Source organism: Trichomonas vaginalis, chromosome IV, assembly GCF_026262505.1.
Source record: "Trichomonas vaginalis G3 chromosome IV, whole genome shotgun sequence".
Taxonomy (NCBI): domain Eukaryota; phylum Parabasalia; order Trichomonadida; family Trichomonadidae; genus Trichomonas; species Trichomonas vaginalis.
In genome coordinates this window covers 31,566,437-31,590,538 of record NC_067206.1, presented here as the reverse complement: position 1 = coordinate 31,590,538, position 24,102 = coordinate 31,566,437, and the positions used below count along the sequence as shown (strand labels likewise).

Genomic DNA, 24,102 nt, shown 5'->3' with positions numbered 1-24,102 from the left:
CCCTCATTTCTACCCTCTTGAATTTTCATGAATTTTCCCGAAATAAAAAATAAAGTTAGTTTTTATTTAAAAAAATATTTTTTATTCTTATTGTAAGAACATGTTAGCAACAACAGCACCAAACTCGTTTAGTTATGAACCCAACTTCAATGTTAGTAGAAATGAAAAGCTTCATTCCTTCTCATATACTTTCGAAACAAAAATCCAGAAGATAAAGCAAGAACTGTTAACAAGTAATTTAGACTGTAGTGCGAAAGATGAAACAAATGAACAGTATCTTTATGAAATGCAGGACATTATTGACCATTTGCCTAAACTACCTGAAATTCAGCAACAAAAACTAACTATTCCTGAATTCGACGAAATTGAAGTCAAAGCAACTGACTCAGTAGAAATAAAGAAGTTCATACGAAAGGTAAACTATGAGTTTCTAGGATTTCATTGCAACCATAAGGTTATGGACAAAGATTGCGACATGGTATATAAAAATGTTTCTGACCTTTACAAAACCCGGGAGTTTAAGACCTACGACAACTTTGTTTCGTTAGTTGCTGAATGTGTTTGGCAGATAAGAGATAAAGATAGAAGAGGTAAGGTATGGAATGAACAGATAAAACCAGCAGCTTTTGAGTTAAAGAAAACCATTGACGCTTTAGTTGTTTTAGCAGGTAAGGTTTCAGAATATAACGCAAAAATGAACCCGCAATGTTCTAAATGTAAGGCAGCAATTAGGAAATATAACTACTCAGTCAAAGAGATAGAAAGAATGAGAAACGACTATGCAGACTTAAAGAAAGAAGCAGAGAAACCAGCAGAAGATAAAATGGACATGTTAGAATTTCTGAACAAAAACTATCCAACAGCAGAAGATTTCCTATTATCTGACGTCAAGAAGAAGTATAAAGAAACTTTCGGCATAGTTAAAACTTTTGACATACTGACAGAAGAAATAGAAGCTACAAAACTGTTTAAGATTTCAAATATACATCGTACAATTCATGTAAAACGCTTATAAAATAACTGAGGTGAGAAAACAGGTGAGAAAACGGGTGAGATCTCACCTCTTCACCTAAACTTTATTTTTACTGAATTCCGTATGAAATTTCATGAGTTTTGTGTGTTTTAGACCATGTGAGAAAACAGGTGAGAAAACGGGTGAGATCTCACCTCTTCACCTAAACATTATTTTTGCTGAAAAATGACACTTCGTCAAAAAAATCCCTGAAATCATAACTGTTATACAAGATAGAAAATCTTACTCGCCTAAAACTCATGAAAATCGTGAAAAATTGCGAGTAGGGAAAAAACCCTGGTCGCCTAAAACTCTATGAAAATCATGAAGAACAGCGAGTACGTAAGAAAACGTAGTCGCCAAAACTCATGAAAATCGTGAAATTTCTCTAGACCGGATTTTACCGGCCTTGCCTAAAACACATGAAAATCATGAAGAACAGCGAGTACGTAAGAAAACTTAGTCGCCAAAACTCTATGAAAATCATGAGTTTCCTTAAGATAGAAAAAATAAAGTTAGTTTTATTTTTTTATTTTTTTTTATTTTGTATGTAAGAACAGAAATGACAAACACTGAGTTTGAAACAGTTAAAAAGATAGACAATAACACTAAATTGGTTAGAATTGGTGATTTAAACGTAAGATACTCAAAGAAATACAACAAATATTCTTTGTCAGACATTATATCTCCATCTGGAAAGAAAACATCCCATTGGGTTGGAATTGCTTCTACTCAGAAAATTTTGACAAGAAATCCTGAGCTTATGATATCGGTAAGATTCTGTGGAACTACAGCATATCTCATCGACAAAAGTCTTATACCAATAGTTTTGTTATGGATTGACCCAGTTGTTGGATATAACTTCATAACATATGGTTCGTTCGACTCAGAACGTTGCAGTGAAGGCTTACTTTACATCGTTCAGAAACCGAAGGACTTCAATACAAAGAGATATAAGATAGGAAGAACATATAATATAACTCAAAGATATGACAGTATAGTCAATAGAGTCAAGGTTGTGTTTGTTAACGATATGAGAGCTGCTGAAACAGAACTACTTGAAAAGTTTGAGAAAATGTATGGTGCTCCCACGAAAGGTAAAGAAACGTTTGAAGTAGATGAGATAGATAAAGCTATAAAATTATTTGACGAAGTTGCTGAAAAATACATGTAAAGCGTTTATTTTTGGTCTTTTGTGAAAGATAGAAAAAATAAAGTTAGTTTTATTTTTATTTATTTTTTTATTTTGTATGTAAAGACAGATATGTCAACATCAGAGAACACAACAACAGTTATAGTCCATGAAGCCATAAATGAAGAATACGAGTACATACAGTTTAACAAACAACTCCGTCTCATTCGTTCGGTCAAAGACGATATGTACCAAATGCAAAGTATTTTGACAGCATGTTTTGCTCCAGATACCAAACATACAGACGATTGGTTCAAAAACCAAAGCACACAAGAACTTTTGAGCGAAGCACAGCGAGACCGACTTTTTTCGGGGTCGCCTAAAACTCATGAAAATCGTAAAAATTTGCCAAAAGGTTTGAGAGGTTGGTATGTACATAGACTTCTTGTAAATGCTGTTGCAATGTGGGCTTCGCCTCGTTATGCTTGGAATATTTACAGACTTCTTGACGAAATTCATAGACAAGAACGTGAAGAGATGGAAAACAAGCTTGAAGCAAAAGACAAAAGCATTCAGAAAAGAATACCACGTTCGGTACCAAAAGGTAAGGAAAAGAACTATAAGTATATGATTTATACTGAAGAGATGGAAAATGAAGAAGATAAAGATATGGTTATGTTGCATTTAGTCAGAAGAAACAACAAAAGCTTTTACGACCTTGCTAAGATTTACAAATCTGACAGAAATTGGTTCTATCGCGAAAACTTACCGATTTCAATGACACCGAATGAAGATGTGAAACAAATAGTTCAAGATACGTTACCTCAAACACACTATGATATGAAAGGTTGTACAATACTTACCTTCAAAGAAGATTTGCCATTGTTAAAGGAAAAAATAACAGAGTATTTTGACAACTTCAAACAAGTAGGGTAGATGAACCATTTATTTTTACGCTTGACTTCAGATGGCTCAGGTAGCTCTATAATGTAAATTGCCTCGTCAAATCCTTCTGGCATTCCGAGTCCTTCCTTCCGACAGAAAAATATTTTCCCGACAACTGGAAAAAAATTTCATTCCGACAGAAAAAAATTTCCCGACGACAAGAAAAAATTTTCCATCCGACAAGAAAAAATTTTCCAGTTGTCCGTCCGTAAACCATTCAAATTTTCGAAAATTGAGAACTTTTTGGTCGAACTTCAGAAAAAAATTTTCCATCCGACAGGAAAAATTTTTCCATCCGACAGGAAAAAAATTTTCCTTCCAACAGGAAAAGTTCTTCCTTCCAACAGGAAAAGTTCTTCCTTCCGACAGGACACAAACGGATGACTGACGTTCCTCTTCCTGAATGCCTTCCAAAGCCAGAAGAACCGACAGCCCCAGCACCACAACAGACTTACTAAGACTAAACACTTAGATTTTTCAAGCTTGACTTTTTACAATTTGAACTTTGTTCGCGTAGATATGAATTCTGAAAGAAGTATGAGGGTCTTGTATGACTTTGTACTTCTCCCAGAGTTCATGTCTGTCAAACTTACCTGCCATGGACTCTTTCATAAGTTCCATGAAATCGTCTTCGGACAATCCGGGGAAAAGTATAATGTCAGTCAGTATTCTTTTAACATCCTTACTTAAACTCTTTGCTGTCTGTACACATATTACGACTGAGATGTTAAAGTGTCTGAGCTTCTTAAGAATTCGACACATGTCTTGTTCTCTGTTCTTTAACAAAGGATGAGAGGCGAAATCATCTAAGATAAGAAGACATCTATGAGGGTAAGTCTTCCAATCGTAAGATTGCAATTTCTTCGAAATGTATTCTATCTCTTTCTGTTTGTTTCTGAAGTGTTTCTTCTCTAATATTCTCTGCATTTCCTCATTTGGGTCTTTAAACTTCGAATTTATATACTCATTTATAGCATTGTACTTCAAAACCCTTCTTTGGTACTTCTTTATCCAATCTAACAACTCAGTATCCTTTATACATACTAACTTAGACTTCTTTATAATATCTTTGAACGAATTGACGGTTTGGTCAAATTGACCAGAAGTACTACAAATGACAACTAACTCATAGAATGGGTTCTTCTCATCTAGTTCTTGTTGTTGTGCAGCCATTTTAAGATAAGTGAAAGTCTTACCCGACCCAGGTGGTGCGATTAGACCTGTTATACCATTCTGAGCAAATAAGAACTTGTCATGTATAGGCTTTATCTGAGCATTTTCTAACTTCCTCTTGTTCTTGTTTAAAACATTCTCAAATTTTTTGTCAATGTCAGCAAACTTTTTTTCTAACATATTTTTAGAAAAATTAAAATTTTTATCTTTTAGAAAATGTCTAGCGATTTCGCTATCTATATTCGAGACAAGCTTTTCGACAGCAAAACTTCTGTCGACCATAAAATCTTACATAGTGTAAACAAGAAAGGTGAATTTGTTCTAAAGTTCTGTTTCTGGGAATATGACAAGAACCATAAAACATTAGGCAGAGAAGTCTTTAAGTTTGTCAATGACAGACTTGTTGACAGAGATGACGCCTCTTGGAAAGATGAAGTCCAACAAAAGTTCTTAGAATGCAAAGAAGACACATGCGCTGTTCTTGAAGATGAAATAGGAAACAGAATAGATGAGCTATTAAAGGACAAAGAACTTTTACAGAAATATGGTTCGGAGAAATTTGACATAACTCCACCAGAGAAGAAGAAGAGAGAAAAGAAAGAGAAGAAAGTAGAAGAGAAGAAAGAACCTGAACCAGTTCCAGAGAAAAAGAAATTTGACATGTAAAAATAAAATTTTATTTTTAGAACATTTCTGGGTCAATGTCAATGTTCTCTTCCTCTTTAGGAGTAAACACTGGCTTAGACTCTAAAATCTTTTTACCCAATTTACCTTGAACTTCAACTATCTTAGACTCATAATATTCATAGTCGTCTGCTTTCTTTGGTTCATAAGGTATAACAAGTTTGTATGCTTTGCCTTCTTTAAGGTTTGAGAACCTTCTGTCAAAATTTTCTTTGACTGCTAACAAACCTTCTATGTCTAAGTCTTCAAATTTCGCACCATTTTTAGTCACAATAGCAAACTTAACTGGTTCGATGTTCCAAACTTTGCTGAATGAAGACTTTTCAAAATGGTAGAAAGTAAACATTCAAATATGTGAATGGGTCTAGTTCTTCTTTAAGTCCTGACATGTACTTGTTTACTGAGATGAATTTTGCCATCTTTCTACGGATAAAAAAATATTTTTTTTTAAAATTTACTCAGAAAAATTTTTCTTTGTATATACACCATTCTGTACGTCTAAAAGACTTTTGACATTTGCCAAGAATGTTCGTTTAGACGCTGTCATATAACCATATTCTTGACAATATTGTTTATACGAATCGTACAATGACCTTTCATCTAATACACAAAGTCAGTTTCATCTATGAACAGTTCATATACACTCTTGTTTGCTTCTAACAATGTTTTGTCTCTCTTCGGTATGTGGAATTTGTCTTGGATTGAACTTTGAAATATCTAATGTCATAAAATATGAGAAACAAGTGGTTGTAAAAGTCAGATGTAAAGTTTCTGCTAAGTCGTCAAAATATTCTGTATCTTGCATATGAGAATCTGACGTTCTGACAACTACATATCTTCTGTCAGAACTTTCTAACTTCATCGGAACAGCATTGTTTGAAACCATAATGAAGTTTGCAACATTTTCACAAACTCTTTTGGTCTTTATATTTTCTTTCAACAACTCCAACTTTTTATCTGTTATAAGACTCTTCAAAGCATCTGAGTTCAAAACTTTTTGTTTGTATCTATACTTTGAAGTCGTTACAAACTATAAGTTTCATATTCTCTATTGAGGAGTTTAAACTTGCCACAGATGTTTTCTAAGTTTGTCATATTCGGATTCGAATAGCCCTCTAACAGTTTTGCACAAAATATCTGTAAAGAATGTGTTCTTACCAGTTCCTTGCTTTCCAATTATAATGAGAGCAGTTTCATTTTTAGCACTTGGATGTTGTAAGATGTTTGCAAACCAACATAAGATATACTCATAGACTTTTCGTTTCCATTGCATATAATTTCTTTGACATGGTCTAACAAGCTTCTATAATATTTTCTTTCCAATTCTACTTGTTCATATTTATATCCAGTGAAGATAGAATAGAAGTTTAGTTTGGAGAAGGTGTATAGAACTTTATACCTCGAACTGAAAAATCTTTCTAACTTTGACAATAAGTATATCCCAAGCATCTAACATCTTCATGCCAACTTGTACGACTTTTTATTTTCTTAAGTTTCTGTCTACATTCTTGTTCGGAAACTATTGTTGCTCTTGGTTTGTTAAAGACTACATCCCATTCTTTCATAACATAACATTCTGGGGCAGAGTCGACATAAATGACTAAACGTTTTCAAATCTCGACTGCTTTGTTATAGTCTAAATGGACACATATTTCTGAATGCTTGGAAGTCATAAAAATCTGAAACATCTATTCTGTACATTTTTTATAAAAATAAAAAAAATATTATTTTTTTATTCTTGACTTTGTTGTTCCATTTGTTGCATTTGTTGTTCTTGAGCTATTTGTTGTTGAAGTTGTTCTTGTAATACAATACTTTCACCAGTTGCATCTTCCAATTCGAAACTTTCTGCCGTCATTGACAAATACATAGGACATAAAAGTTTATCAGGAACAAAGTTTTGCGTCAACTAATGTCAACGTTATACTTGCCAAAGTGTTTGAGTTACTGGTTGAAAATTCTGCATTCGAATGAACAATAGGCAAACCAGCAGAGAAAGTATTGTTTATACGCATAAGTATCTTTTGGTCATAATTAGTTTTCTGTCGACATTCGAATAACACTTTGAACCTAAGTTTGAAACAATATATAAGATTGGTGTGCTTAAAGTCAATGGAATAGACATTCCTTGTATGACACCTTTTCCTGTTATAGGAAACTGTTGGTAGTAAAACCAGAAATAAGTTTTGTATTATAGTCATATTGTTTATAGTAAACTCAGTCGGACATCCAAACATAATGAAACTGCTCTAGTTGCAGCACATGTTACACCGTCCTTAAAGTATTAAATAAGTCAACAAAACCTGTTGGTGGTATATCTGAGTAAGTATCTTCAAAGGAGTATTTTTTACATTCACAACAATAAAATCTTCTGGTGTCAAAAGAGCAAAACAGGCTTTAGTCGTCATTGTGTTTAAAGTTAGTTTACAATATCGTCCTTGAGGACTTTGTAAGTTTGTTGTTATAGAATTATATGACTCAGGGTTTTTAGTCGTAATAGTATAAACCATTATATTTCTGCCATTTATATATATTTAAAAGTTTTTTCTGAAAGTGGAGAAGAACTTCATCTAAACTTTCACATGGCGTTTCTTGAAGTTCTCTGTCTAAGAAGTTCAAATATTTTGTAAATGACATAGAACTTTCCTTTGTCTACACGAACAAACAAAACAGGGTCTTTCATATCGTTCAAAAGTGTGTAAAGTCCTTTACATGAATATAAGTCTATATTATTTTTCTTCAAACATCTTTCAAGAAGTTTTGACATTTTTACTTAGCAAATAAATTTTAATGAAATGTTGTGGTCGTCAAATATTTTTATGACGTCTGGGAAACTATACTTTAAGTTCAACGTTTCACCTCCTTTCATAACGTATATCTTGTCATGACATTATATGAAACACCAGCAACTAATGTCGGGTTCTATTTCTTTTGATGTTTATATCGTCTGCCTCTGTCAAAAGTTTCAATAGTTCTTTCAAGACTTCATGAGGTGCAATGACATATGAGTTCACTTTTTACAGGGTTGTGTTCGACCAAGTTTAACATTATACTTAAAGCTTGAACAAATCTTCTCCTGAGTTTGAAGTTTGTCTTTCAGTTGTTGGTAGTCGTTTCGAATATCTGCAACAGAACTTAAGTCTCTGCTAACTTCAGGATATGTTGGTTCTTTTACAGGAACAATTGTTATACCATCTTCGTCTTCGTATGGTTTCCCCACTTCAACATCTCTGTCTTTGACATTGACAACAACACTTTGACTGTTTGTTTGAGTTGGTGAATTTAACTTCACATCTGCCACCGCCATTAAACCTTTTGAAACACTTACGCTTCTATTTTTCGGAAATGACATTTTACTTAGAATAAAAAGATGGACGTATTCGGATATCTTATTGAATTGAAGCAGAACAAAGTTTACACACACAAACAATACAAATACATTGACAGAATAGTTCTTTATACAAACAATGGTAAATGTTATAGAATAGCAGTCTTTGCTGAACCAAAATATTTTCATAAAGCAAAGAAAGTTGGTATAACTGAAATGGTGAAAGTTCTTGACGTTGACAAAATATAACAACAAAACTTACAGATATTTCTAAAGGTAAGTTTATCTTACAATATTATGTCAAAACTGGCGTACTGTCAATATTTGACGGAGAGAAGTCAGTTCAAGAACAACTTACTGACCTGCTGCCAAAATCTGCTCGATGGAAGCTGTCGTTATGCCAATCTGAGGAGCCCCAGCAGGTTTCATCGAACGAATCTTCAAAAGAGCATCTTCCGTGAAAAGTGCTATTGGTTTTGTAAACTTCTTTGCTCTCAGTTCATCTGGACCGTCTCTGTCACCAGTATATTGTATTTGTACAGTACCAACAGTTGAAATACCACCCATAAAGTCTTCTGAGTCAGCAAATGGAATGCCAAGCCAAAAGTTTGAACGGTCTCCATTTGTATATTGAGTTTTTTTGACCTCCTGTATGAGTCCATACTTTCACATATGGCATAATAGAACTTTGCATTTCAGGGTTAATGGTTGTTGTGAAGTTGTTGTTAAAGTTCATAGCATCTAATGTCAAGTTGTATGACCTCATATCCTCAACTGTAGAATATTCTTCTCTTGGATAATATTTGCCATCTATGTTTATATGATATTTAATACCAGGGTTGTAGAAACAAGAATAGTCATTTATAGTTCGTCTGAACAGTACAAACATAGTATCTGCATGTTTCATTGCAGTTGTTAAAGCAATATCTGTTCTTGCACCTGGGTCAGCACTTTGGTTTCCAACTTCACCTGCAAAGTCTTTGACAGATATTTGGTGTATAGGGAACATAAGTGGAACTGCAATATATTTGGCAGCTAAAGCATTTGAAATATCTGGGTCCAACATATAGACTGCAAGTCTGCTTTCTATTCTCTTGCATTCAAATTTTTCGCATGTAAACTTAACTGGGTCCCAAGCAGTTCCAGCAGCATTGAAATAATAGTTTACTTCATTGTTGAAGTTTGAGAAACCAAAGTCTAAGTCAACTTTGTCTTTGCAAAAGTCACAGAACTTGGCTCCACCAGTTCCAGCTACAGTAATGCTGAATGGGTCTTGTGTTGGTGCAATGACTAAGTTATTTTTGCTTGGAGTAAGTTCGATAGAAATTTTTCCTGCCCAGTTTGGCAAGTATCTTAAAAACCTGAAGATGAGGAAAGATGACAAAGGAACTCTAAGTTTCAGTTTTACTTTAGTGGCAGCAGTTCCATCTGAACCAGAAAGGTTAACATAAACTCCTGGAACGTTAGGGTCAAGTCTTCTTATTTTCTCAATATTTGCATACTGGTCTGTTTGTTCTCTAGCTTGTGGTTGTACTGAGTTTCTCAAAGCGAACCATTCATAGTTTGCCCATGTTACTGTTTGAACTAAGTCAGAGTTAGAATATATCTTATATCCCATGAAAACTTCTGGAGCATATTGGTATCCGACATAGAAAATTCCATTGCAACCTTTCTTGTCAGACAACTTGGCAGAAGGTTTTATTTCAATGTCTTGTTCCACGTATAAGAATGAGTTGTCAATAGAAATAATATGAAACCTGTCGCAAGCAATATCTACTGTTGTTGAAGAACCTTCTCCAAACTCACCTACGTTTCCATAAGAAACAGCAGTTGTATATTCGTAAGTTCCAGGAACTATTTCTGACCTTCTAATGGCATTGTCGCATTCGTTATACCATTCGGAAACATTTCCGTTCATAGCATCCAAAACTGTTGGCGTTATATTCTGAGCGGCGTACATTTCATATGGGTAAAAATATAGAATAGTTGGATTTATATATCATAATAGAACCCACTCGTACCAAGCTTTACTTTGTTCTACTCTTCTTCTTTGGTGTCGCTTTTGGTAACTTGCCCTCTGCTTCAAGTTGTTGCATCTTTGCCTCATGTTCACCTAGTATGTTGTAAATTTCCCATGTCCTTTTTGCCTTTGGGCTCTGGTCGCCCATCTCAGGTAACCTATATCCTAGAAAGATTTTGTCATAGTTTGTATTTGAGTCTTCGCTTATTGTTTGCATGACTCTTTCCTGAGTTTCCGGTTCAAGCTCTTCAAATATAGCTTGTCCATATGGAATAAGCTCGTTTCCAAATATATGTTTTTGTAGCCATTCTGGTTTTCTTTCCATGTTACCAATAATATCTTTTGTGAATGGGAAAGCTTTTACCCAATGTTTCAGTCTTGCGTCATTTATTTCTGTAGTTGGTTTTATTTTGTCAAGGAACATGTTTTTCAATACTAACATTTCATTTGGTACTGTCCATTTGAGTTTTCTTAAATATTCATCCCTTCTCGGTTCATTGTCTGCAAAGTAAGTTTTTATGACATTTTGTAAACTTTCGTTTGCAAGGTCATGTACAATAGGTTCTCTTCCTTCTCTCTCCCTAACTTTCTTTCTAAACTCTTCACCAAATATACCATCTCTATGGTTCTGTGTAGTTCTTTGAGATAAATGTTCTAGAACGTCAGGTGTTATATTTCCATCAGCCATGTTCATTTCATACTGGTCCAAAATATCTGCATCTTTCATATCTTTCAATGGCATTAAAGCCGCGCTGAAAATACCAGCTACATCTGGTTCACCATTCACTTCCATTGCGTCTACAACTTCTTGGAATTGTGGTTGTAAGTTTATGAACCACCTATCCGGATTAGCTTTATGACCCCATCTCATTGTAGTTCCATCGTCTGCAGAAACAAAAGTAGGTTTGTTTCCATATTGGCTAGGTTCTGAATGAACTTTAAACAATGTTTCATTTCTATATGTTTTGTTGAAATTTAACCTTTTATTTTCACCGAGTTCATCCAAAGATTGAACGTTATATGCTCGTAAGTAAAAAGGATTGTTGTATTTGTGTACATTATCTTTCAGTACTTCCATTCTATGCTGGATATTTTCATCTGATGTTGGAGTCTTTTGTATGTCGGCGAACATTTTTCGATATTCTTCTACTATGTCAGCTGAATTTTTCTTAGACTCTTGGAAAGATTCCATATTCTCCGCATACTCTTGTTGAGGGTCAAGATTTTTCGGCTGTTCCAAATCTTCATCTAGTTCTGTGAAGTTAGTTTCCAAAGGAGGGACTTGTTTGTTTCCTTCAGGCTCTTCTAGCTGTTGTTGCTGAACTATTTCTTCCATGTCTGGTTGTATCTGAACTTCTTCCTGTGGAGTTTCTTGTACCTCATCTGCTGGCATTTCATATATTCCGAGACCGTTTTTAAAAAGTTCCCTATCTAAGTCATCCGGACTCATAAACCTTTCTTCTTTCGTTCCGTCTCTATTTTTTACGCGTTTCATGAAGAGAGTTGAATTATCATTTAGCTCTGACACCAAATATCTCGGAGTAAATTCAGTCATGTCATTTGGATGATATGCTATTAAATCATATCCCTTAGCGAGCTTGTATTTTCCAGGTTTGAAATTATATCCCATTTGGTGCTGAACCATAAAGCTAAATAGGTTCGGGTCAGTATTTCCTTCCTTGAACTTTCTAATAGCTTCTTTATATCTGTCACTAAAGTCAAGAGTATCTGGGTAACCATAGTCTTCCTTAAGCATTTTTAAGAATTCTTGGTTTCCTTGTTCTCTACTTCTTTTATGTCCTTGCTCTGTTTGTGGTTGTGGTGCAGTGTTTTGAACTGTTGGTTGTGGTGCAGTGTTTTGAACTGTTGGTTGTGGTGCAGTGTTTTGAACTGTTGGTTGTGGTGCAGTGTTTTGAACTGTTGGTTGTGGTGCAGTGTTTTGAACTGTTGGTTGTGGTGCAGTGTTTTGAACTGTTGGTTGTTGTGTTGGTTTTGGTGCATGCCTGTGTCTGTGTCCATGTGACGATGTAAATGTTTTAGGTAGTCCTGGTGCAGGTGCTTCTCTTGGAGGGTTTGGTGGTATATAAGTTCCACCAGCTGGCACATATGTTCCATCTGCAGCATAATGTCCTACCTGACTTTTCGTTTTTAAGAAAGCATTTACTAGGTCTGTTTTGGTCTGTTGTAACTCTTTTTCTTGACTTTCCACAACAGTTGCTCTAACGGCGTCATAGGCACTTTGAACTGCCTGTCTCGTTGCTGCATCTGTTATTTTCGTCATATTTTGTGCTACTTCTCTTAACTCGTTGTCGAAACCTTCAGACTTCAGTTTCTTTCCAGATGAGAAGTCGTTCACTAGTTTCACCTTACTATGAAGAGCTTCGAAGGCGTTCTTAAAGTCAGCATTCATTAAAGCTTCATTTGAACTGTCTTCATCCGCTTGTATTTTTGTCCTTATTGACCCTATAAGTTGGGCTGCTTTAGCGTTGGCTTGGGCATCTAACCAGTCATTATTAGCTTTTATATATTCTGCGCTTTTCATTGCCTTTTGCATGGCTGCGTCGTTATTTTTACTTTCTTGTGCTAAGTTTTCATACTGTACGGTTTGGTTTTGCAACTGTAAAAGTTTTTCTGCCTTTACATTTGCTTCAACTTCTTTTTTATACTCATCGCTATCCATATATGTCTTCAGGGCTTTTTGTTTTATCTCTTCATCTTTCAGTACTTTATATTGAGTAGTATGGTTTTTCAAATTTATAACATCTTGTTCCATTTTTTGCTACTTCTGCTGCTTTTTCTGACACTTTTTTCGCATATTCCTCTGTACTTAGTTCTTTCAGTTGTTCTTCTTTCTTCTTTTTCTCTACGTTTAACTCATTGAGTTTCTTTGTGTGTCTGTCATATTCTAGTTTCTTTTCGTTTTCACTTATTTGTTTCTGTATGTCTATGTTTGACTTTTTGACATCTGTTATTTGATTTTTGAGTGAACTCAAATTCATTTGACTTTGAGGGTTATAAGCTGTTCCGTCTGCAGCTCCACCATAGCCTGCCATTTTCGCTAAAAGTGCCGCTCTTAAACCTCCACTCTGTGCACCTATAACTCGGTTTAAAAGCATAGGGTTGCTTGACATTTGTTGCAACATAGTGGGGTCATTCATAATTTGTTGTTGCAACTGTTGTTGTGGTGTCAGTTTTACTATGGGATGTTTCAATGCTCTCTTCCTCTTACGTATATTCTTACGTAGCTTACGTGGCATTTTAAGTGAAGTAAAAAACGGTTTTTGACAGATGTTTATATGACACTTGACAAAACATTTACGAAGAAGTCTTGACAAATTCAAGAGGGTAGAAATGAGGTTAGAAAACAGGTTAGATCTAACCTTCTACCCTAAATTATATTTTTGGGTCATTTACACTCATTACGAAGAAGTCTTGACAAAACATGTACGAAGAAGTCTTGAAAATTCAAGAGGTGAGAAAAGAGGTGAGAAAACAGGTGAGATCTCACCTCTTCACCTAAACTTTATTTTTGGGTCATTTACACTCATTACGAAGAAGTCTTGACAAAACATGTACGAAGAAGTCTTGAAAATTCAAGAGGGTAGAAAAGAGGTTAGATCTAACCTTCTACCCTAAACATTATTTTTGGGTCATTTACACTCATTACGAAGAAGTCTTGACAAACCATGAAAACATATATAATTTGTGAAAAGCTCCTGGAAGACCCGTATATAAGAACTTCATTTATACTAAACATCTTCAGGGCTAGAAGGCACGAAGTGCCTGGAAGCCCCACTTCCCTTTTTTTTTTTTTTTTTTTTTTTTTTTTAAACCATGGATAAATTTGGAATTCCTTGCAGAATAGTAGTAGGATATGATGGGTTTTGTGACTTTTTTTGTTACATCTATATATAGACGATGCATTAAAATATATTTATTTATAAACCATTAAAAAAATTAAAGTTATTTTTAAAATAATTTATTTTTTTATTCTTACATAAATGACCCAACAAGTAAAACCAGATAAAATAGATTATCGAATTTTAGAGGATGGTGTTCCTGTTTATATTCAAAGATTTAAAGGGAAGCAATATTATAGAATTGTTAATCCTGAATACATAAAATATTTATTTAAAAAGGAAGACTGTGAATTATTAAACGTTAATGAATATGAAACCAATAAATCAAAATTGAAATATAAATATATTGGAAGTGATGAAAGATGCAAAGATAAAGATAAAGTTTATACAGTTTCATATAATGAATGGAAAACCAATAAGATAAGAAAACATTTAGGAGATTATGGTAAAAGTTCCGAATTCTTTAAATCTAGTATATACGAGAGAATAAAATAAATTAGAAATAATTATTTTCATGAATAAAAAATAAACTTTAAAAATTCATGTCTTACGAAAAATTAAAACTTAGTTATGTTTATTATTTTATTTTTTATTTTGTATGAAATGAGCGTCAAAACTAACAACGTTAAAAAATTAGGATTCACAAACGAGGAAATAAAGGATATATTAGAGGAGGCGGGTTATGAAGTTAATAAATATTATTTAAGAAATTGTCAAAAATTTGCCGAGTTATTAAATGATTTAGATTATGATGGAAAAATGAATAAAGATGATGTTATAAATTTCTTATATCCCACATCTGAAGAAGAAAAACCTAAAGAACCTGATGTTTTCCCTGAATATTATGAAGAACGGATTAAAGATGATGAATACAATGAAATTGAAAGACTGAAAAAAATAAGAGATGAAATAGATGAAAAAATTAAGGAATTAAGAGAAGTTGAAAAATATAATGAAAATGAAGTAGAGGGTTTAATGAATATCCCAGCTTCAGAATCAGAAGTCAGAAATCTCATGAAGAAAGATATAAAAATTATGTCTCAGAATCAACACAAAATTTATTAGATGGTGAAATAGACGAAACACTTTCAGAAGAAGGTACTAAATTTATTCGTAAACATAAGTTACAATTTATTGATAATGAAGAATACCCTGTATCCTACTTTCACCACCTTTAGATTCGAAAATTCAAAAAAGCTCTTAAAAACGTGACATATGCAACTAATACGATTAAGAAAGAAGATCATGATATTTACACAAATTATTATTTAAATAAATGCACAGGTGTTGATAAAGTTTTTGATTTATTAGATAAAATATCAAAAGAAACCATTGGAACATATAAAATTTTATGTGATTGTGGTTTCATTATTGAAGATACAATAATGTTTCATATGAAAGAACAGCACCGAAGGAAGACGAAGTGAAAGGTCTATACCATTCGTTATTAAGAACATAAAAGAATATGAAAACTTATAAATATTATATTTATTCATTTATTTCAGAAAAAATGGAAGCAACCCATAAAACATCTTCTCATCATTTTATAGCTATTCATACATTCCTTTTCAAAGTTGTGAAATTAAATAAGACAGGAATTAGATTTAATGTATCAGGGTACGCATTCTTGAGTAAATTAAAATGTATTCGTCACGTCGCAGATGATAAAAATTTATGTGTTCTTAATTCATTTTATGGGCTTTAAAAAATAAACTTTATTTTTATTTATTTTTTAATTTTTTATTCTTACATAAATGAACAAAAACGGAACAGCTAAAATGAATGATAATCAAATTAGAGCAGAAGGTAGAAGGTTATTTAAACGCTTCTATAACATTCCTGATGGTGTTAATCCTAAAACTCGTAGAAGCTATTTAAATGAAGCAATAGATGCATATGAAGGGTTTGACATTTCATCAGAAAGTGAGAGATTAGCGAGAATGTTAAATGTTAATATTGATTTCTATTATTGTGATCCTCAACCAGAAGGCGTGGACATAAATAAGGTAGACTTTCCATTAGTGGAATCAATAATGATAGATCCATAATTTGAAACAGTAAATATTTTATTAACACAGAGCCCATGTGGAAAACTTCACGCTGACAGAATAACAGACGTTGAAGCACTCACCGGCTATAAAGTTTGTCCATATTGTAAAGAAGAAGTTTATTCTATCCGTGATGATCCAGAAAGGAAAAAAAAGAAGATTTTTAAAGCATTGTGAGAAATGTAAAGAACATAATGGAAGATTAATTCAAGACGTTCAGTTGCAAAAGACACAGCAACCATATGCACCACATATTACGAAACAGAAGATATATCAGTGGTTATTAGCTCACAATTTGCAGGAATATTATCAACCGACAAGATATTATATTACTTTTGACTTTGAAACATTAGAGACTAAAGAAGAATTACAACTTTCTGAGTGTGCAACTTTGAACGCTTACTTAAAACCATTCATGGTATCATCAACGGTTAAATTAAATGATAAAACATATACGAGGAATTTTTGCTTAACTTCGAGTGATTCTTTTATTTCTGATTGGATTGAGTTTTTATTTTCAACCTGTTCATTAGTTGCTAAATCAAATATGAGTCAATACAATGAATTAATGAAGCCGCAAACGGCGGGGACTTTGTCCCATACATTAAATGAAAAACAGAAGGAAGCATTTAAAGAACTTCTAGATGAGGAATTCAATAAAGTGAATATCATAGGTTTTAATTCGGGAAAGTTTGATTTAAATTTAATTCTTCGTGATTTAAACACTGCAAAATGAAAAATAAAATCAATGCTGGGTTCTTCTTCTCAATTTAAGCAAATCATTGTAAAGAAAACAAACACTCCATATGAATTGAGATTTATTGACATCAGAAATTATATAGCGGGTGGGACATTAGACCAATTCACTCAAGATTTCGGAAACAATAAATCACGTGTTAAATTCTTTTTCCCTTATCAATTCATCACATGGGAGAATTACGAAGAAGAATTATATAAAGAGGAACCATTCACGAAAGATTCATTTTATTCAGCATTAACCAAGAAACTATATCACATAGTGATTATCAAATATATCTCAATGATGCTAAAAACTTTAAGAATAGATTAGAATATTTTATTCATTATTGCAATAAAGATGTTGAAATTATGATTGACCCAATTGATAAAATTATTGAAGAAACATTTGTTTATAAAATTGATATGCTTCATAATCTTTCTTTATCATCGAATGCTTCAATGATTCGTTACGCTTTAGCATATAAAGACTTTAATCCTAATGAAAAATATCCTGAGGAAGAGATAGAATCAAGTTTTGAATTAACGAAAAAGTATTGGAAATATAAAATTGAATCATATAAGAAACAAGATGAAAAAGCAGAAAGGGATACTAAAAATAATGTTTCAATGGATGATTTTCAATACTATCACGATTTAATCCTTTCATCTAAATGCAAAATGTGTGGTAAAGCGTTTACATATGCAAAAAACCAACATTAGATAGAATCGATAATGAAAAACCACATACTAAAGAAAATTGTCAGTTAATGTGTTGTTATTGCAATGTCGTAAAATCAAATAAAGATGAAGATGTTCAACGTTTAAGAATCAATTTAAGAAATTATGCATTAAAAAATAATTTACCAATGACTTTAGATTCAGTTGAAGCTTATCACATTCTCCGTAATGGAATTACTGGTGGTTTATCAAATGTTCAACATAGAGTAAATCTTAAAGGAATCACGCACATTAATAAACTTTCATATAATCAGAAACTAAAACTGTATCAAATGAGGACACCACCAACATCATGACTCATTTTGTTGGTGTTGATTTTAATTCATTATATCCTTCATCATTTTCATCTAATCCTCATGATTTCATTCAATATACTGACCATAAAATGTATATGCCGGGAAGATTGAATGGTGTTATCATTTGTGATACAGCAACAAAGAAAGCAAAAGCACTGGGAATAATTAAGAAGAAAAATACTTTATTCGTGGCTGAAGTAAAGGGTCACATTGATGAAAAATACATTAATGATTACATAAACTTTTTACCGATAATAAGAAACTTAGATATTATCACAGATGAAAAAACAATTGGCAGTTTTATGTATAATTACATGAAATCAAACAATTACCAGTTGACCAGAAACAGAGGAAATTAACTCAGTTAGCATCAACACACAACCAATATCAACCATTTTCTTCTTATTATCTTTGGTATCTAATAGACAGATTTCATTTTATCATCGATGATATTCAATCAATTTTAACATTTACTAAAAACACTTGTTTTAATGAATTTGCGAACAAATTTATGAACGAAAGACAAAAGGCTGAATTAGAAGGAAATAAAGGAAAAAGTTTATTTTGCAAGATTTCGCTTAATGGATCATATGGTTACGATGCAATGAATACACAAAATTACGCAAAGACTAAAATAATGAATGCACAGAAGGCACGCGTTGCATGTATGTCAAATAAGTTTAAAAACATAAGAGAAATAGGTGAAGATACATATCAAGTGATGCTTAAAGATAGATTTTATAGATGTGATACATGTTTACAAGAGGCATTTTCTACTTTAGATAACGCAAAATACTGGTATTTAGTTTTCATTTATGATTTTATGTATAAATGCATGGATGTTAATCGTTTTCATTTCATTGAAGGTGATACTGATTCATCTTATTGGGCTATTGCTGGCGACCCAAATCTTCCTAACACTCAAGCATTTCAGCCGATTGTTACCGATAAAAAATTTTATGATAAAAACATTTTCAAATTCGCACCATTTGATTTCTTCTGTTTTGATGAGAAATTTAAACCTAAATTAAAGAATAAAGCTGAAGAAAAAGCACATGAGAAGAAGTTATTGGGTTTAGCAATTGAGAAACAAGGTGATAACATGGTTGCTTTATGCCCTAAGTGTTATACATCATTCAACGGTTCAATTGATGGAAGTGATTTTAAAAAGATTGCACAAAAAATGAAAGGTGTTAGTTTACGACAAAATAAGCAATTAACACCTAAAAATTATTTGGATATAATAAATGATAAAGTGATATTTGATGGTCAGAATATTAATTTACAACTTAAAAACGGGTCAATGACTCGCTTAACAATCGGTAAGACTGCATTAACAGGAGCACACACTAAGGCTGTATGTTGTGAAAATGGATGTTGTATGCCATTTATTTAATACAATTTAAAAACGTAGGGGTTGAGTCATGAATTTAAAATTTTATTTTTAATGAAATGCCACAGAAGAGACAAAAGGAACCGTTAATGATGCGATTCAATATGTAAATAATGGTTTTGATACTATGATTCAAAGAGGTGGGCACCCTTAAAACATTTATTTTATTTTTATATAAATGGATAACGCAGATTTAGAAAATTTAATTGATGATTTAGTATTTAATCAAAATTTTCTTAATTATTATGAATTAAAATCATATCTCCAAAAACATAATAACAATATAACGGGTGATGATATGGATTATTATTATTCGTATTATAAAAACGAAATTTTGAAATATCATGATAAAATAATTTCTAAAATTAAAGACAAAATTAAAATAATGAATATACAAAGGGAAAAACTAAATCACAACTTAAACAGTTGAAAGATTTCAAAAATAAAGTATTAACAGAAGAAGATATTGATGAATTATATAAATTATATAATCCGAGCCGCAAAACCAAAGGAACAAAAGCCAAAGAAGAAAGCCGAAAACAACACCAAAAGAGAAAGTAGCAAATGTTCAACAGCTAAAGGTGCAAAACGCCCAGGTCCTTCAGACCATAAATGATGCACAAGCTTTAATTTATGATTCATTAGTTAAACCATATTCAGCCCGACTTTTAAATGAAGATCAACTTTTGGAATTCATCCTTCAACATAAACTCGAAGTGGGAAAGTATATCAAACCTTTATATACAGCATATTTAAAACAAATGAATAGAATACATCCAGAATTAATGAAAGGAAAATCAACAACTAAAACTTCATCATCCAAAATCAAAGCAGATAAAATTAAACCACTTGCAATACCAAAACCTCCAACGACAGTACCTCCTCCTTCAGTTAATCCTTCATCATTCACTTTATTATATCCATTTCAAACATTAAAGAAGCAAAAAGATTTTAAAAAGGATTTCAAGATATTAAATAAACCAATTGACCCGAAAATTCAACCGTTAAAGGAAAAATTTAGTCGCCCTTCATTTGCTCCATATCCATATTCATACGAAATAGATCATTTAGAATATTCAAAAGGAAACGTTACTTATTTATTTGCCATTAACATTAACACTAGATATTTATATTGCATTCCAGTGAAAGGGAAAACAGAACAGGAAACAAGAAGAGTTATTCAATACTTACTAGATCATGAAAGAGTAGATAATATAAGGGGTGATGGTGATAAAGGATTTCAGGCAGCTATGGCTCATTATTTCCCACAAATTAATTTTTACTTCTCATCTTCTCCATATACGTTTCATAATAAAATAGTTGATGCGGTAATGAGAACTCTTAGAGATGCGTTAGGGGTTAACGGTCAGATATACTGGGATGGAAATCATGACTCCATCATACAGCAGTTAGTATATTATTACAATAATACATGGCATAGAACTATAAACATGAAACCGGTGGAAATGAAAAATGATATTTCAAAAGAATGGGAATATATTAGAAAGCAAATGGAAAGGTTAAATGATGTTAAACGTGAACAAATTAATTTGGGGCTCATGAATTTTAAACAAGGGGATAAAGTTTTGATTCATCTCGATTATGGAAAAACTGATAAATCAATGACAAAAAGAAGACGAAGATTTGACACAATAGCTGAATTTGTTAGATATATTAACGGCAATGCATTAGTTGAGGTTAACAATAAATTAATAGAAATTCCGATTTATTTTATTACTCCATTATATTTAAATAATATTTAATTTTTTTATTTCGTAAGAAATGAGTGACAACGAAGCATCCAAGAGTCCTGATTCAATTAAGATTCAGAGTCCAGACGATGAATATAAAAAGAAACTAAACAGAATTAAATCAAAAATATGCTATTAAAAAAAGAAGCTGCAATGCGGCGGGGATGATGCCCATAAAACTAAAGTAATTGAAAACGATAAAGAGAGGAAAGAAATAATCGAAAAATTAAAAACTTACCGTTCAATCCTTAAACTGAGTGAAGCAAAAATAAAAGAATTTAATAGAATAAATAAATTGATTGGAAGAGATGAATTTAATAAAGATGAATTTTTAAACTCAATCCAAATTTAATTTTTATTCCTCTTCGACAACGTCTCTTCGAGACGCCGAACCCTTCTGGGTTCTTCTTTCCATCATTACTGCATAACCACATCTTCTCGGTTTTCGTGGTTTGTTGTTTTTAATTTGTTCTTGCATCATTTTTATTATTTCCTCCCTTGTTATGATTCGTGGTAAATTTTGAGCTTGTGGGGTATCCATTTATATAAAAATAAAATTTTGTTATCAGTTATTTTATCATCATTTTATTAAGTTCATCTTTAGTTAATTTGAATGATAAGAAAATTTATTTTTGAATAACTGAAGGTGTCACTACGTCACCATGTCACCAGGTTAATTAACTTCTTTTAAAAAGTGTGACAACATGACATTTAGACAACACAGCAGGATTAATGCAAAAATAAACTCAAATCATACTTTATAAAGCTTCATTTACAGGTATTTCATCGTCAGTAAATGAATCCTCATTATCGTTTGGTTCAACCTGTTTATATAATCCTTTCATTTCTTCTTTCAAAACATAACACCATGTTTGTTTACCATCTATTCTTCTCTGTTTCCTATCACATTTATCTTTAATGCTCATTTGAAAGTTTTTGTCTTTCATGTCTGATGGTTTGCAGCATAGAGCATTTTTACACGTCATACCTGCACACAATTCATCATAATGTGTATTTATCCATTCATCTAAAGGATTTGTTGATAATTCTATTAAATCTTGTTTGGCTTCAGTCATCGGTATGATTCGTACATTAAATGATGAAAGGTCATATTGCATAAAATACGTCAGTAAATTATCATAAAATTCCTTTGTGCATGAATCCATTAAATTCTTGAAATAATCAAATTGACCCTTGAATTTACCATTAACTCTTAAAACTACCTATCTTCTGTCTCCAACTTCAATTTTGACAGGGTAGACGTTATTAGTTACCAAAATGAAATTGGCAACATTCTGAGCAGTTCTTCTGGGTTGATTCTTTTCATTAATTCTAATCTCATTATCCGTAATAATTGATTTCAAAGCGTTGAAGTTTGCGAGTCTATCTTCACCTACATTCTTGAGTTCATTAAGTACAAGAAACATTTTATTCTCAACTACTGAATTGAAATTACCCGTTAGCTCACTTATTTCGGTAATGTTTTTACATGAATAACCAGCGAGAAGTTCAGAAATAATGTCTGTAAATCTGTTTTTACCTGTTCCCTGAAGTCCTTTCAAAATAATTGCTGTTTCATTCTTGATTCCAGGATGTTGAATCATTGATGCAATCCAGCCGAGTAGGTATTTATACACTTCATCGTTATTATCACAAATGGCTTCTTTAATGAAATTCATAAACATCTCAATTTTTGAGTAATCTGGTTTTTCGAGAATGTTGTATTTATAACCTTGAAACGTTGAGAAAACATCTGGGGAATCAGATTTAAAGCAAACACCCTTAACGGTTAATGAGGATAATTGATTTAGTAGTACATCCCATGCTGTTATTGTTTTACCTTCTTCTTTAAATAATTTAATCATTTTAAGTGACTCTTTCATGTTTGATTGAAGAACGAATGATATTTGATTCATTTTGTCGTGGATATTATAGTCCTTTTGAATGAAATATTTATTTCCACAATCTACAAAACGGATTACATGTGATAAATCCTCAATTACTTCAGAACTGTTTTTATACTGATGATTTTCAGCCTTGCGTCTAATATCTGTTATCAAAAACGAGTCATCAAGTTTTATATCAAATGTTATTTTTGGCTTACGTAATAAAGGTAAAACGTATTCATCATAATATTCCTTTTGATATAGTTTTAGAATCTTCACTAAAACAAATGGAGAAGTCATTAAATGTGCATATCTACTACGTGCTTTTTCAAAATTACTTTTAGCATTTTCTGTTAAACTGCAGAAGTTATAAACGTTATTGTATGCTTCATTAATTAAATGATTAGGTAACGAATTAATAGCTTGAAACAGTGTGAATAATGTTATTTCTTTTTCTAAATTCATGTTTCCACCGTCATTATGTACTTCAAAATCACTGATACCATCAACTATGCTCTGGGCAAGTTTATCGTCAATGTTTACATCTTTGTTTTCATTCATTATACTCTTTATTTCTTCGTTCTTCTGTTCAACTCTTACCTTAATATTCAAATCATTTAATATATCATTCACTGTTCTGGTTATGGTCGAGTCGTAACTTCCACGAATGAATGAGTATGTATTGATTGGTTCTGTTGCATTCTTGCGAACTCTTGAATCAGCCATAACTACTAAAGAACGCTTTGAATCATCAATAGAAGTCATTATGTCAATATCGTAATCATTGCAGGAATAACATTTAATCATTCTGTTCGAAACTGCATAGAAGAAATTAGTGTTGCAATAAATGTGAAGACCTCCTGAAGCGGTTTTAACGATAACATCTTTATCCGAAAGTTTTGATAAAATATCTTTTCTAACTGTTTCTTTAAGTTCATCATTGTATGATTTATTGATATCAACATCTATAATCGTTAAATTTGATATTTTATTTACTAATAAAGCCACACCAGTTTTCCTTCCTCTTCCTCCATCGTGTTTGAGGTAGTTATGTAAATCAATCTTGTTTTCACCAATTCTTTCGTTGAGGGTTTTAGT

The 24,102-nt window shown here is 32.3% G+C and overlaps 8 protein-coding genes and 2 pseudogenes across 10 annotated transcripts, besides 5 other annotated features; 4 read left to right on the top strand and 6 right to left on the bottom strand.

Annotated features, from left to right (window-relative positions):
- Positions 1 to 102: 102 nt before the first annotated feature.
- Positions 103 to 14,123: a mobile genetic element.
- Positions 1,207 to 1,494: a mobile genetic element.
- TVAGG3_0202880 (organellar and viral DNA polymerase type B) lies at positions 1,575 to 2,020 on the top strand (the record flags this gene model as incomplete). The annotated part of the gene is made up of 1 exon (XM_051226355.1): positions 1,575 to 2,020. A coding segment is annotated over one exon (446 nt), but the record flags the coding sequence as incomplete, so codon positions are not given.
- Positions 2,277 to 3,080, top strand: TVAGG3_0202870 (KilA, N-terminal/APSES-type HTH, DNA-binding family; the record flags this gene model as incomplete). The annotated part of the gene is made up of 1 exon (XM_051226354.1): positions 2,277 to 3,080. One exon carries the CDS (start codon positions 2,277 to 2,279, stop codon positions 3,078 to 3,080), a length of 804 nt encoding a protein of 267 aa, XP_051111340.1.
- On the bottom strand, positions 3,567 to 4,442 carry TVAGG3_0202860 (protein of unknown function, DUF4106 family; the record flags this gene model as incomplete). Its single annotated transcript, XM_051226353.1, has 1 exon — positions 3,567 to 4,442. The coding sequence occupies one exon, from the start codon at positions 4,440 to 4,442 to the stop codon at positions 3,567 to 3,569; it is 876 nt and encodes a 291-aa protein (XP_051111339.1).
- TVAGG3_0202850 (uncharacterized protein) lies at positions 4,479 to 4,928 on the top strand (the record flags this gene model as incomplete). The annotated part of the gene is made up of 1 exon (XM_051226352.1): positions 4,479 to 4,928. The coding sequence occupies one exon, from the start codon at positions 4,479 to 4,481 to the stop codon at positions 4,926 to 4,928; it is 450 nt and encodes a 149-aa protein (XP_051111338.1).
- On the bottom strand, positions 4,945 to 5,365 carry TVAGG3_0202840 (annotated as a pseudogene). Its single transcript has one exon. A coding segment is annotated over exon 1 (421 nt).
- On the bottom strand, positions 9,091 to 9,892 carry TVAGG3_0202830 (protein of unknown function, DUF4106 family; the record flags this gene model as incomplete). Its single annotated transcript, XM_051226351.1, has 1 exon — positions 9,091 to 9,892. A coding segment is annotated over one exon (802 nt), but the record flags the coding sequence as incomplete, so codon positions are not given.
- On the bottom strand, positions 11,821 to 12,974 carry TVAGG3_0202820 (protein of unknown function, DUF4106 family; the record flags this gene model as incomplete). The annotated part of the gene is made up of 1 exon (XM_051226350.1): positions 11,821 to 12,974. A coding segment is annotated over one exon (1,154 nt), but the record flags the coding sequence as incomplete, so codon positions are not given.
- Positions 14,026 to 14,123: a terminal%2Cinverted (terminal inverted repeat of Maverick-3 transposon ID:TVAGG3_0202810).
- Positions 14,124 to 14,675: 552 nt separating this feature from the next.
- Positions 14,676 to 15,183: a mobile genetic element.
- A 3,302-nt stretch (positions 15,184 to 18,485) lies between these two features.
- Positions 18,486 to 19,370, top strand: TVAGG3_0202790 (DNA/RNA polymerases family; the record flags this gene model as incomplete). Its single annotated transcript, XM_051226349.1, has 1 exon — positions 18,486 to 19,370. One exon carries the CDS (start codon positions 18,486 to 18,488, stop codon positions 19,368 to 19,370), a length of 885 nt encoding a protein of 294 aa, XP_051111335.1.
- A 1,022-nt stretch (positions 19,371 to 20,392) lies between these two features.
- Positions 20,393 to 24,102: part of a mobile genetic element that runs on past the window's edge.
- TVAGG3_0202780 lies at positions 21,877 to 22,545 on the bottom strand (annotated as a pseudogene). The gene has a single exon. A coding segment is annotated over exon 1 (669 nt).
- Positions 22,617 to 23,565, bottom strand: TVAGG3_0202770 (uncharacterized protein; the record flags this gene model as incomplete). The annotated part of the gene is made up of 1 exon (XM_051226348.1): positions 22,617 to 23,565. A coding segment is annotated over one exon (949 nt), but the record flags the coding sequence as incomplete, so codon positions are not given.